Source organism: Sorex fumeus, unplaced genomic scaffold (assembly GCF_029834395.1).
Source record: "Sorex fumeus unplaced genomic scaffold, SorFum_2.1 ptg000149l, whole genome shotgun sequence".
NCBI classification, from domain to species: Eukaryota; Metazoa; Chordata; class Mammalia; order Eulipotyphla; family Soricidae; genus Sorex; species Sorex fumeus.
In genome coordinates, this window is record NW_026606206.1 from 6,806,309 (window position 1) to 6,820,934 (window position 14,626).

Consider the following 14,626-nt stretch of genomic DNA (forward strand, 5'->3'; position numbering starts at 1 on the left):
TCTGCCGTGTGGGCAGGTTACATTTGGTACCCTGCCAGGTTGTCCAAAGTAAGATTGAGATAATAAGATGTCGCACGGCTGCAAATGCGGCCGCGCGCTTCTGGGAGCTGGGTTTTATAGTCTCTGGGTCTTGGCCGTTGATGGGATTACACGGTGCCAGGGGGCCAGTTGGTGGGTGTGACCCCTGCCTACGTGAATGTGGAGGATCTGGGTGGAGGATGCTCAGCCCCGATCCGAGCAGGCTTGGAGATCTCAGCCCCGGGAGCCGCATGCCTTTGTTCCCCTGCTGGTACCTTCATGCTTGTGGAGAGTGGTCTCAGCATGGTGGTGGCTGGTTCTGGAGGTCTTTGGCTGCTGGAGCCCTGGTCGGGGCGGGGAGGGAAACTCAACCCACTCCCCTCCAAGGGGCCCCGGCGAGGACAGCCAGGCGTGGGGGCAGGAGACTCTGCGCTGTTCTCTTCCAGGAGCTGGGTTTTATAGTCTCTGGGTTTACAGTCTAGGAGATTTCAAAACTTCATATTCCCACCACCCCACTTCTCCCCGCACATTTCTCAGGTACACACCTTCAGGAGAAAGCATATGCCCGACTTCTAAGTTCTCCATCTGTGCCAAGTCTTTCTCTCAGCAATGCTTCCCCATTTTCTCCTGCAGTAAGTGGTGACGCCCTATGCAGATGGATGCGAGCAGAGCACAGTTGTGGGAGAAGTCTCTCCACCTCAGAACTTCTCAAAGGAACTTGAATGAGCCCCACTACAGCGAGAGTACTAAGCAACTGGACTTGGTTGTTGGTGCGCTGCCAGAGGACACGTGATCCCTAAGCTCCTCGAGCAGAGGTGATGTGACGGCCACACACCACTCTGCCTCACGCTGTTGCTTGCTGAACTGTGAAGAACCGCATGAACTGTATGAGCTGCTTTCTTCTCCGTTGCCAATCACCGTTTTGGACTTGGAAGTGCTAATTCGCCTCCTGACCCTCGCGTTGTTTCATTTTGCATGCCTCCAGTGATTAGACATGAAGAACGTAATGGAATCTGCTTATTTTTTTAAAAATCCATCCCTGCAGAATGGTAACGTAGAATTTCTGCTCTCTTTGGCAAATGTAGAATCATTGCTCATGTCATTAAAAGCTTAAATTGGTTTCTGATCAAGATCGGCGAAATAGGTCGGCAGAGACTTTATAGAAAAACTAGCTTCTTCTATAAAGATTTTTTCACTGTTTATTAGTGAAATGAGAAAAGGAAAGCTATTTATACAAGGCCTTATGTTGTGTATATACATTGTCTTTGAAATACTTGTGATTAGTTTGTTGCTTGTAAAAGAGAAATTATATAATTTATTTAGTAAATACTATTGTAAACTATAGTTTTATTGAAAGAAATAAAATATTTTGTTCTCACTTGTTGCGGTATGTTAATCATAATGGTTCGTAATCATTTTTGGGGGTGAGAGGGTGGTTTGGACCACATCCAGCTGTGCTCAGGGCTTACTACTGGCTCTGCACTCAGGGATCACTGCTGATGGGCTCAGGAGACCATATGGGGTGTCAGGTATTGAACCCGTGTCGTCTTCATGCTTGGCAAATTCCATACGCACAGTACTATTGCTCAGGCCCCAGTGGTTTACAATCTTATATTTCTTTTATTAAGAAAAGAATAACCTGCGGGCTGGAGTGATAGCACAGCAGGTAGGATGTTTGCCTTGCCACGTGGCTGACACGGGTTCAATTACCAGCATCCCATATGGTTCCCTGAGCACCACCAGGAGTAGTTCCTGAGTGCAGAGCTAGGAGCAACACCTGTTCATCACCAGGTATGACCCAAAAAGCAAAAAAATAAAATAAAATAACCTGGATATTCCTCATTTTTAGATGAAGAATCCTCTGTAAATTGACTCTTGAGGCTATAAAAAAAAATGGAGGAAAAAACTTCTCTGGGTCCTAAGAAAGAGTCAAAAGCAAACTCAACTCATCCTGAAGACTTTCCCATGAGTCAGTTTTTTTTTTTTTAATTAAGTTGTGCCAACAAATAACCCCCAGAAACTCTAATAGGTGTTCTGAGCAGCACCCATCTAAGACCCACCACTTTTGTGGCCGAAGAGATAGGCATTTACTTTGCATGTGACCAACCAGGGTTTAACCCCTGTTACTCTGTATGGGCTCCATCAAGCCCACCAGGAGTGATTCCTGAGCACAGAGCCAGGAGTAACCCATGAGCATCACTGGGTGTGGCCCAAAACAAAACAAAACAAAACAAAAAGCTATAGTGAGACTAAGAGATGAATTCTGTTTAAATACAACCTCACCTACTTCTACTCACGTTCCCCCAAGCAAATATATTGACAAATCTGATGCCAGCCGAGTGGGGAGTCTCCTTGTCATGTGAATGGACTCAGCAGAGAGGCAGGGAATATTTTAAGAAATCACGACATCTGCACCATCTGGTGAGGATCCCAAGCAGTAAAAAAAACTGAAAAGGCTGACAAAAATCACACTGGGCAGAGAAATATTTAGGAAAAAAAAAAATGACCAAAGACAGAAATTTCCGTGAGTAAGATGCTAAGTGTGAAATATTTCAAGTGACAGCAAAATAAATGTTTGGGGCCTTGAATGAAACTTTATTTAAACGGGGTGATTTACAAAGCTGTTCACAATACAGTTGTCTCAGCTACTCAATATTCTAACACTAGTCCCGCCACCAATGTGCCCTTCCCTCCATCAAAGTTCCCAATTTCCCACCCATCCCCAAGTCTTCTCTCTTAGCAGCCGCTACTTAATTGACCTCCTATTGTTTATTACACAACATATGTCTTGTAATTTTTTCATTTTTTTCATTTCATCATCCTGTTAATCGTCGATTGCCTCGAGCAGGTCCCAGTAACGTCTCTTTCATCCTAGCCCTGAGATTTTTAAAAAACGTGCCATATTCAAGGCTCTTTCAGGGTCAGGAGAGTGAGACCCATCATTGTTACTGGTATTTGGCATATTTGGTAGGCCACGGGGAGTTTGCCAGACTCTGCCCTGTGGGCAGGCTACATTCGATAGCCTGCAAGTTTGTCCAAAGTAGGAATGAGATAATAAGATGTTCCGGGATCTGGATTTTATAGTCTCTGAGTCTTGGCCGCTGATGGGATTACACGGCGCCAGGGGGCCAGGTGGTGGGTGTGACCCCCGCCTACTGGAATTTGGAGGATCTGGGTGGAAGATGCTCGACTCCAATTCGAGTAGGCTTGGAGGTCTCGGCCCCGGAACCCGCGTGGCTTTGTCCCTCTGCCAGTACCTTCATGTGTGCGGAGAGTGGTCTCAGCATGGTGGTGGCTGGTCCTGGAGGTCTTCGGCTGCCGGAGCCCTGGTCGGGGCGGGGAGGAAAGCTCAACCCGCTCCCCTCCAAGGGGCTCCGGGAAGGAACACCCAGGCGCGGGGGCAGAGACTGCACTGCTCTCGTCCGGGATCTGGATTTTATTTTATGTCTTGTAATGGTGTTGCTAAAGACATAGCTTGGGGTTCACTGAGCTGTTAAGAACAAGCTGAGCCTTCTGTTAATGTTTTCACTCATTGAGCTTAGTAGACTTCTACTCAATTTTCCCATCTCATTTTCTGTGCTTCTCCTGGGCTGTCAGCTCTGTGAAGGGTTTTTGTTGTTGTTGTTGTTGTTGTTTATAGTTTTGGGGGTTTTGTTTTGTTTTGTTTTTGTTTTTTTTTTTTATATAGGAGTACTGCTATTTATTCAGCCACTGATTAGCTGGTTGAATTGAGCATGAACTCCACTGTTCTGTTTTGTTTTGCTTTTTGGGTCACACCCGGTGATGCACAGGGGTTACTCCTGGCTCATGCACTCAGGGATTACTCTTAGTGGTGCTCAGGGACCATATGGGATGCTGGGAATTGAACCTGGGTCGGCCGCGTGCAAGGCAAATGCCCTACCCACTGTGCTATTGCTCCAGCCCCAGCTCTGTGATGTTTGAAGTGTTTGCACAGCCACATGCTTCAGGAGTTTGGGAGCTGGGATGATCAGCCGCGGGTGTGTCTCTGTCATCTTGTCTCTCTGAGATCGGTCATGACACTGGGCTGTTTCTCTGGCAGTAGCTGGGGTTGGATGTGGGTGAGAGGAGCCCTGGGTCTTTGGCAGGGCTGAGACTCAGTCTGCCCCCAGCCTGCTCAGGCTCCAGAGATCTGGGCCCAGTGACGGCTGGGCCTTATCTACAATAGTACCTCAGCTGCCCACATCTCTCGAAGATCAGTCCTGAAGCTGGGCCTTTTCTCTGGCAGTGGGAGGATCAGGGTGTGAGTAGTAGATCACAGCAAAATAATTTCTGTACACAGACCTGTCATTAACTTTTATGAACGTAACCTGGAGCAGAGGTTAGCCAGCAGGAAGCATCATTTTACCTGCAATCTCCCTTAGGTGGGATGTCCATGGGGAATTGGAAAGTGGATGATAATAGGCCTTTACCTCTGTCTCCCAGTATCCATACACACTAGCAGATCCACTCCTCCCTCTAGTGGTTTATCTGTCTACCCAGAAACCCACTTTTTTGCTCTCCCTTAAATGCAGCTCTCATGGCCGGGCAATCAAAAAAAAAAATCTTCCCTGGAGCGAGAGAGAGAATGGAAGTTAAGGCACTTGTATGCCTTGTGTGCAACTATGTCCATGACAAAGGTTCAAATCCCAGCACTTCATATGGTATCTGAACACTGCCAGGTGTGACTCCTGAGCACACACAGAACCACATGTGCACACCCCCCCACCATCACCCAAAACTAAAGAAATAAAGGAGTCAGAAAGTTTAGACGGAGGGAAAGGAGGTGACCGGTGATCATTGATAAAGCAACACATTTCTTTTGGGGCATGGGAGGGCAGGACTGAGCCACAGGCAGTAATGCTTGGAGACTACTCCAGGCAGAGCCCATGGAGAAAAGGAAGAACAAATATATTGCGAAAACTAGGGGGCTGGAGCAATAGCACAGCGGGTAGGGCATTTGCCTTGCGCACAGCCGACCCGGGTTCGATTCTCAGCATCCCATATGGTCCCCCGAGCACCGCCAGGAGATTCCTGAGTGAAAAGCCAGGAGTAATCCCTGAGCATAGCCGGGTGTGACCCAAAACACACACACACACACAAAAAAAAAAAAAAAGAAAGAAAAACTAATGATGAATCCATTATTAAAGGCCCTCCCGTTGTTCATCGATTTGCTCGAGCGGGCCCAGTAACATCTCCATTGGAGACTTTGTTGTTACTGTGTCTGGCATATCGAATACGTCACGGGGAGCTTGCCAGGCTCTGCCGTGCGGGCGAGATACTCTCGGTAGCTTGCCGGGCTCTCCGAGAGGGGCGGAGGAATCGAATTCGGGTCGGCCGTGTTGGCTGCATGCAAGGCAAATGCCCTACCGCTGTGCTATCGCTCTAGCCCGAATCCATTATTATTATTATTATTATTATTATTATTATTATTATTATTATTTCGGAGAGCCCGGCAAGCTACCGAGAGTATTCGATATGCCTGACACAGTAACAACAAAGTCTCCAATGGAGACGTTACTGGGCCTGCTCAAGCAAATCGATGATCAACGGCAGGGACTTTACTTTACTCTTTACTTTATTATTATTATTATTATTATTGAATCACCTTGAGTTACAGTTACAAAACTTTCATGTTTGAGTTTCAGCCACACAATTATCGAACACTCATCCCTCTACCAGTGTACATTTTCCACCATCAATGTCCCCAGTATCCCCCCATCCCACCCCGCCCCTCCCCCCGCCTCTATGGCAGACAATTTCCGTCTTACTCTCTCTCTACTTTGGGGCATTCTGTTTTGCAATACAGATATTGAGAGACCATCCTGTTTGGTCCTTTATCTGCTTGCAGCACACATCTCCCATCCTGAGTGATCCCTCCAACCATCATTGGCTTAGTGATCCCTTCTCTATTCCAGCTGCCTTCTTCCCTAGCTCATGAGGTAGGCTGCCAACCGTGGAGCAATCTTCCTGGCCCTTGTCTTACTGTCCTTGGGTGTTAGTCTCATAGATGAATCCTGTATTGATCACAGTCAGCCCCCTGTTCTCTAGACATATGCAGGTAGGAATGTCAAACAGGCTATCGAAAACAGAAACTTGGAACTCGAGACACCCAAAAGAATCTCAGAACCAAGCAGCTCGCTGCAAAGATGCCTCCTGACTCGGGCCAATGTCACCAGGCTACTCCAGGCGGGAGCAGGTGCTGCCCCTCTGCCAGCCCCATAAGAATCCCAGTGGCTGCCATCCTCCAGAACCCAGTGACAAGCCCAGGTACGTGGAAGCAGTAATGGCAAATGCCAGGACTGGGGGAGGAGCTGGTCCCTCAGACACACAAAAGCATCTCAGAACCGAGAAGCTTGCTGCGGAGATCTCTCCAGACCCTAATTATTAAAATTTTAGAATTTTAGGAGCATGTGGCCGCTCTCACAGTCACGCGACATCATATGCTATTCATAACAAGCAATACAAAACAAATTGTCTAGCATCGCCTTTTCGGCAGATTTGAGTGGTGGTGGGAAAATTCCAAATAATGGTGGGCCTGGTGTCGAAATATTGTATGTAATCAAAGTAGAGAGAGAGTATTGTGGAAATTGTCTACCACACAGATAGGGGAAGGATTGGGATTGGGAGGGATACTGGGGACTTTTGTGGTGGAAAATGTGCACTGTTGAAGGGTTGGGTGTTTGATCATTGTATGACTGAAACACAAACATGAAAATTTTATAACTGTATCTCACAGTGATTCAATAGAAAGAAAGAGAGAGAGAGAGAGAGAGAGAGAAAGGAAGGAAGGAGGGAGGGAGGGAGGGAGGGAGGAAGGAGGGAAGGAAGGAAGGAAGGAAGGAAGGAAGGAAGGAAGGAAGGAAGGAAGGAAGGGAGAAGGAAATGAAAGAGAAAGAAGGAAGGAAAGAAAGAAGGAAGGGAAGGAAGGAAGGAGAGAAGGAAGGAGAGAAAGAAGAGAGAGAAGGAAAGGAAAGAGAAAGAATGAAAGAAAAGAAAGAGAGAGGGGAAGGAAGGAAGGAAGGAAGGAAGGAAGGAAGGAAGGAGAGAAGGAAGGAGAGAAAGAAGAGAGAGAAGGAAAGGAAAGAGAAAGAATGAAAGAAAAGAAAGAGAGAGAGAGAGGAAGGAAGGAAGAAAGGAAGGAAGGAAGGAAGGAAGGGAGAAGGAAATGAAAGAGAGAAAGAAGGAAGGAAAGAAAGAAAGAAGGAAGGGAAGGAAGGAAGGAAGGAAGGAAGGAGAGAAAGAAGAGAGAGAAGGAAAGGAAAGAGAAAGAAGGAAATAAAGAGAGAAAGAGGGAAAGAAAGAAAGAAAGAGAGAGAGAAAGAAAGAAAGAAAAAGAAAGAAAGAAAGAAAGAAAGAAAGAAAGAAGAAAGGAGGGGGGAGGGAGGGAGGGAAGGAAGAAAGAAAGAAAGAAAGAAAGAAAGAAAGAGAAAGAGAGAGAAAGAAAGAAAGAAAGAAAGAAAGAAAGAAAGAAAGAAAGAAAGAAGGAAAGAAAGAGAAAGAAAGAAAGAAAGAAAGAAAGAAAGAAAGAAAGAAAGAAAGAAGGAAAGAGAAAGAAAGAAAGAAAGAAAGAAAGAAAGAAAGAAAGAAAGAAAGAAAGAAAGAAGGAAGGAAGGAAGGAAGGAAGGAAAGAAAGAAAGAAAGAAAGAAAGAAAGAAAGAAAGAAAACTTAGGACTCAGTAAGAAGGAAGATCCAAGGAAGAATGGACCACACCAATTTAAGAGATAGGAACGTGTCAACTTCAGCTGAGGTGCGAGAGAGATCTCTATCTGGGAGACCCTCTGTTTGCCCACCTGGGGGCATCTGGGGAAGCCACCACTCTCGGCTTTTCTGCCACCCTGGAGATCATTTCTCACGCATGCCTCCTGCTGTCTCTGTCGATGGCTGTGCTGGGACTGCTCGTGTGATGCCTGTCATTACCAGACAGCACAGACCTCAGGGCCAGGTGGCTGACAGAAGTGGGCCCGTGACAGCTGTTAGATGCAGATAGTTTGGGCTGTAAACGAAGCTTTTGCAACCTCCTAAAGTATCTTGGCAAAACTGTTGCTCAGTGACCCCTTCTGCTATCACCATAACAACCTGCATTTCATAACGAGGAATTCAGCCCCTCCAGAGATACACAATAGGAAAACAAACTGATGTTTTCCTTTGGGGTCCTAGCTAGGGCGTTTGCCCTCTGCCGACAACCCCACCTGCTGACTGAACCAGAAAAGGGGTCAGATGAAGCTGAAGACCCATAAAACCCTCTGCCAAAAATACCTTAGAAACCAGGGCTGCGAGGGCGTTCATCAAGCCAAAATTCTCAGCTTCAAAGCACATTGGAGCCACCTAGAACATTAAAAATGAATACCAAGGGGGAGGGGCTGGAGTGATAGCACAGCGGGTAGGGCGTTTGCCTTGCACGCGGCCGACGCGGGTTCAATTCCCAGCATCCCATATGGTCCCCGGAGTATGGCCAGGAGTAATTCCTGAGTGCATGAGCCAGGAGTGACCCCTGTGCAATGCTGGGTGTGACCAAAAAAAAAAAATACTGGGAACCAAAGCAATAGTACTGGGAGCAGGGTTCTTGCCTTGCAAGCAGCAGACTGGTTTCAACCCCAAGCACCACATATGACATATGATCCCCCAAGTCCACCCAGAGTAATCCCTGACTACAGAGTGGGCTCTGAGCACTGCCAGGAGTGACCTGAAACAAACAAAAATCTGGATGATGGATCCTACCACCCTAACAGTCCACTTTCTTGGATACAACTTGGGAGTCTGATTTAAAGACACCCAGGGGAAATGCTAAGATTCAGCTAAGGTTTTGAACCCCTGAATGAGCCTGTGTGCATGTGTGATGCGTGTGTTGCTTGACTTTCATTACAGTAGTCTGTCATTGCGGGGGCTGGAGCGATAGCACAACCGGTAGGGTAGTTTGCCTTGCACGCAGCTGATCCGGGTTCGATTCCCAGCATTCTATATGGTCTCCTGAGCACCGCCAGGAGTAATTCCTGAGTGCATGAGCCAGGAGTGACCCCTGTGCAGTGCCAGGTGTGACCCAAGAAGAAAAAAAAAAAACAGTGATCTGTCATTGAAAAATTAATTTCCACTAACTGAAAACCAATCCTCTGTTCCGGGGCGGGGTGGTGGGGGGGGGAGTTTGGGTTGGTTGGTTCTGGGTCACCCTTAGCAGTGCTCAGTTCCTAGTCCTGGTTCTGTTCCAGCAACGACCTGTGGTGCCAGAATCCAAACCTGGTTCTGCTGCATGCAAGGCAAGCGACTTCCCCACTGTGTTAGCTCTGCCCCATCCCCAACCCGCGCCTCAGTCCTCTGTTGGAGCACCTGTGACAGCCAGTGTGTCTCCCAGGGGCTCCGCAGCACCCGACTGTGTTGCAACCACACCTCCCTAGTACCTTTGCTCTGAACTCCACTGTCTCTACAGCCGGCTCCCCTATCTCCACAGTGCAGGGCTGTGAAAGTCACCGCTTCTCAGCCTGCTTGCAACGCGGGGAAGTTTCCTCTCTGCAGCTTGCACCGCACTGGAGCATCTGCCTGTGTCTTCAACTGAAGCAGGAAAGCAAAGGGCAGGCCTTTGGGGGACTAGGTACACCTCAAGACCGGCTGGCCACCGGCTTCCTGTACCTCCTGGCCCTGCCTCACAGGCTAGAGACCCTTTTTTTTTTTTTTTTTTTTTTTGCTTTTGGGTCACACCCGGCGATGCTCAGGGGTTACTCCTGGCTCATGCACTCAGGAATTGCTCCTGGCGGTGCTCAGGGGACCATGTGGGGTGCTGGGAATCGAACCTGTGTCGGTCATGTTGGCTGCGTGCAAGGCAAACGCCCTACCCGCTGTGCTATCACTCCAGCCCCTAGAGACCCCTTCAAGGGTGTGGAGAGTGAGTGATCCCAGCTTTAATTATCCTCAGCATTGGCCAGCTCTCTGATCCATAGGAGAACTGCACAACTGCACAACGTGGGGCGCACGATGGATGGCGAACCCAGGGCTAGCTGAGGAATGAAGGAAATGCTAGAAGCTTGGGAGGTGTTGCATGCATTAGAGGGATGCATTGGGTGAGTGGGTGCAGGGCGGTATTTGCTGCCATCCGAGAATGAGGAGCAGATCATACTGTCATCTAGCGGTTGAAAGTCATAACTGCAGGGAGGATCCTCCCAGGATGGGAGAAGCATGCTGAAAGTAGACTATGGACCAAACATGATTGCCACCCATTGCCTCTTTTGCAAACCACAACACCCAATAAGAGAGAGAAAGAGAGAGAACAAAAGGGAATGCCCTGCCACAGAGGCAGGATGGGATGGGGGGTTGGGGGGGTGGGAGGGATACTGGGATCCGTGGTGGTGGGAAACGGGCACTGGTGGAGGGATGGGTATTTGATCATTGTATAATTGAAACCCAAGCACAAAAATTTGCAAGTCTGCAACTGTACCTCATGATGTCTCACTAATAAAAAAAAAAGTCATAACTGCAGCCTAGCGAGCTGCAGGGCCCAGGACAGGCCCACGGCAGTTCACAGTGCCGGTGAGTTCGGTTGACTGGAGGATGACATGACTGCCCTAGGCTCGTCATTTGCTGTTGCCTAGATCTCCAGAATGGCAATTAGTGGAAAACTGAGAAGATGCAAGTTGGTCTCGGAAGGTGATCCTGGAGGTCCTGCAGAGCTGAGAGACACTCAGCCCTTGGCCATCTCTCTAACGCTCACTCCACACCTTAGTCCCTTCCATCGCCCTGAAACCAGATTCAAGAGGATTCTAACCATCAGTGCATGAGCACTAAGCCAACAGGCCACTGAGAGCACCGGGCATTAAGGGACTCTGGACCCGTTGACACAGAGGAGCAAGATCATTGAGAACCAGCAAGAACCAAAACAAAACAAAGCTTCAATGGAACAGACCAGTGAGGACCTAGTGAGACTGGACACAGCACCTCAGGGGCCCAAAACTACCTTTTTTAAGCTGTTGAATATAGATCACATCGTAAAACATCTGGAGTTGTAGATGTGAGTGTTACTTCCGGGACTCAAGGACTTACTTGGGAGCTAGTCGGTGTCCACACAATCTCACACAGATACCATGAGTTAGAACTTCATGTAGAAACTTGGGAGGCCCAGACCAGAAGGATAGTACAAGGATTAAAGCACTTGCCCTTCTCACAGCTGACCCCAGTTCCACCCCCAACCTCACATGGGGTCCCCCAAGCACCACCAGGAGTGATCACTGAGTACAGAGCCAGGTGTAAACCCTAAGCACCACTAGGGCTTACCCACCCACCCCCAGATTTTGAAAGGCTCATAATTCAGTCCATAACATCGTTCTAGTTAATCTTTGGAACACTGTAGAATTGCATAAGAACTATGCAAATATAACAAGAGTTACATAAAGCTTTATTTTAATATATAAACACGCGTAAGTTTTAAATAAAGTTTAAAGTATACATAAAATTTTTTTAAATTATGCTTTGCAAGTACATCTGCTTGATTCCACAAAGTCAATATTTCCACAACCCCAGGATGCCTCCCTGAAGGCTAAAGTATACTAACCCAAATTCAATGAAAGAATGCCTCTGGGAAGGGGTATTTCAAATATATATCACATGCTTCTTTCTGCTAATCATTTCAGCCAGTTCCTCGGAGAGCTTTTGTACAGGGAAACTTCTGCATTAAGGTCTGTCACCCATGAGATCGCAGGCCCAGTGCCTGCTTCTCCTCGTATCCATAGTTCAAGCATTACCAAAAGAAGTCGCATGTTTTCTCTTGACTCCTAAGAGCACTTACGGAAGTATTGATCAATGCGTCTGATGAGTATTGGATGAACTGAATCTATCGTCTCACAAGGTTAGGCAGCAAATTGCATTCCAGAGCTTGGGTTGAGATTCTGGTCCCATAATCAGTCTCTGGGAACACGCTGCTATTTCTCAATCCTCCTTACAGAAGAACAAAAAAAGTGCCCTCGGCAAATGTCGGAGAACAAGAAAGAAACTTGACAGCTTCTCCTATCAATCAACCCCAGCAAATGCATTGAACTTGCTTCTCCTTAAAGCTAACACCACCTCAGGTGGGAAGTTCAACGTGCCCACTCTGAGTCAGCAGCCAAGGAGCAAGCATGAATGAGACCTTGAGACTTAATTGTTTTTTCATCTCTGTAGATCACGGTCACGGTCACGGTCCTCCCGTTGTTCATCAATTTGCTCGAGCGGGCCCAGTAACTGTGTTTGTTGTTACTGTGTCTGGCATATCGAATACATCACGGCTAGCTTGTAGGTGGGGGTAGTAATTTCTGGAGGGCACCTGGCATGACCCTCCACTCTCTGACCCCACCAAACACACTACCCATTCCCATAGCAACAGTGTTTTCTCTGAGAGGGACACACAGTCTCAGCAGAGCCAATCAGAGCCTTCCCAGAGGCAGAAAGGGAGGGCTCTCAGACTTTTTTCTTTTTTCTCCAGAAATGCAACATGGTGAGTGCTGCCAAAGGCACTGTGTGGTTGTGTGTGTGTGTTGACAATTTTTGTGGGTTTTTTTTTTATTTTGCTTTTTGGGTCCACCTGGCAATGCACGGGGGTTACTCCTGGCTCTGCACTCAGGAATCACTCCTGGTGGTGCTCAGGGGACCATATGGGATGCCGGGGGTCGAACCCGGGTCGGTTGTGCGCAAGGCGTGTTAGCATTTTTTTAATTGAGATTCTGTAGTTTACAATTCTATTAACAGTGGTTTCTCATGCACATAATTCTAACACCACACCCTTCACTGTACCCACCTCCTTCTCCCAACACTCCCAAATTCAATTGTACGGATCAGTTCTCCTTTTTGATTGCCATTGGTCCTTTATTGCCAAAGGGACAGATCTTTGATTGCTGTGTATCTTTCAGTCCCACATGAGAGAGATCACTCTGTACCTGTCCCTTCTGACTGACTTTACTCAGCATGATATCCTCTAGTTTCCTCCTTGTTGCTGCAGATTGCAGGATTTTGTTCTTAGGGCAGCATAGTATCCACTGTGGAAACACTGTGCCCTGCCTGGGTCCGATTCCCAGTTCCACCTGGTCTCCGAGAGTCTCCTGGACCAGTTCCACCTGGTCTCCGAGAGTCTCCTGGACCATTCCTAGAGGCCCACAGTGCCAGGGTGTGTGTCCTAGAAGCTCCTAGCACTTCCCAGGTAGCCCAAGTGATCCCTGGCACCTCCAGGGCCATTAATGAAGAATGTGAGCACCCTCAGAGTGCCCCTTGTTGAAACAAAAGTGTCGGGGTGAGGGACTTCTCCCCGCTTCCTGGAGCAGACACTGCGTGATTCCCTGTGTGCTCTGGGGAAAGCTCTATGCCTTGATAAACACATTGTGCACAGGGCTTCTTTTTTATTTTTTTTTTTACATTCTTATTGAATCACTGTGAGATAAACCATTACAAAGCTGTTCCTAATTGGATTTCAGGGAGGCCACGAGTTGCCCCCCACGAGCAACTCTCTGGCAGGGCCATGGCACCAGAGGCACTCGGACCTAATCCAGAGCCTGGCAGCTTGCAGCAGAAATGTGAATGGACTATGCATTAAAACTCTGGTGTCATGCCCCCCCGGGAAGGAAAGGGTGTCTGTCTTTTTGACCTTTCTCACCGCCCCGCCCCCCCCCAACAGCACTGTGGCCGCTGCCTCAGAGCTTACTGGAAAACCAGTATGAGCTGGTGGTGACGGGGCAACTGCAGCCTCATGGGAAGGGGGGTGAAACTGGCTCGTCCTTCACGGCCAACCGAGGCCATGAGTTGCCCCCTACGAGTGGCTCTCCGGCATGGCCATGACACCAGATGCACAGAAACCAATCTCGTAATTATCCGGCTCTTGGCAGAAAGTCCTCCAGATTTAATTAAAAAAATATCAGAAATCCAAAATCATATGGTTTTCATAACCAGCAATAGAAAACAAATTATTTCACAATGCCTTTTCAGCAGTTCTGATTGTTGGGGGCGGGGGAGGGGAATTCCAAACAACAATGGTGCATCTTTTGTCGAAATAATGAATGTATTCAAAGTAGAGAGTTAAGTAGAAATCATCTGCCTCACAGGCATCGGGAGGGGCGAGGGGGGGGTATATTTGGGTTCTTGGTGGTGAAAAATAATTACTGGTGAGGGGAGGGGTGTTTGATTATTGTATGACTGAGACTTAAACCTGAAAGCTTTGTAACTTTTCTCACGGTGATTCAATAATTTTAATAATAATAATAATAATTGGATTTCAGTCACACAGTATTCCAACACTCATCCCTCCACCAGTGTATATTTCCCAGTACCAATGTCCCTAGGTTCCCTCCCATCACCACCCACCCCTCATCTGCCTTTATGGCAGGTGCTTTTTCCTTCTGTCTCTGTCTCTCTCTGAGTCTCTCTGTCTCTTCTCTCTCTCTCTCTCTCTCTCTCTCTCTCCCCCCCCCCCCATTTTGGACATTGTGGTTTGCATTATTGATACTGAAAGTTTATCAAGAATATCCTTTACGACCCCATCATAAAATGGGGAGAAGAAATGAACAGAAGTTTCCTCAAAAAAGAAACACAAATGACCAAAAGGCACATGAAAAAATGCTCCTCCACATCGCTAGCCATCAGGGAGATCCAAATCAAAACAATAAT

At 47.6% G+C, this 14,626-nt stretch overlaps 1 protein-coding gene across 2 annotated transcripts in view; it reads left to right on the top strand.

Annotated features, from left to right (window-relative positions):
- PIP5K1B (phosphatidylinositol-4-phosphate 5-kinase type 1 beta) overlaps positions 1-1,402 on the top strand; it is a 403,907-nt gene extending 402,505 nt beyond the window's left edge. For both annotated transcript variants that reach the window (XM_056106896.1, XM_056106897.1), the window contains exon 15: positions 652-1,402. In XM_056106896.1, the coding sequence (XP_055962871.1) occupies positions 652-654 (3 nt within the window). In that variant the 3' untranslated portion in view covers positions 655-1,402. The remainder of the gene's footprint in view (positions 1-651) is intronic.
- The last annotated feature ends 13,224 nt before the right edge of the window (positions 1,403-14,626 follow it).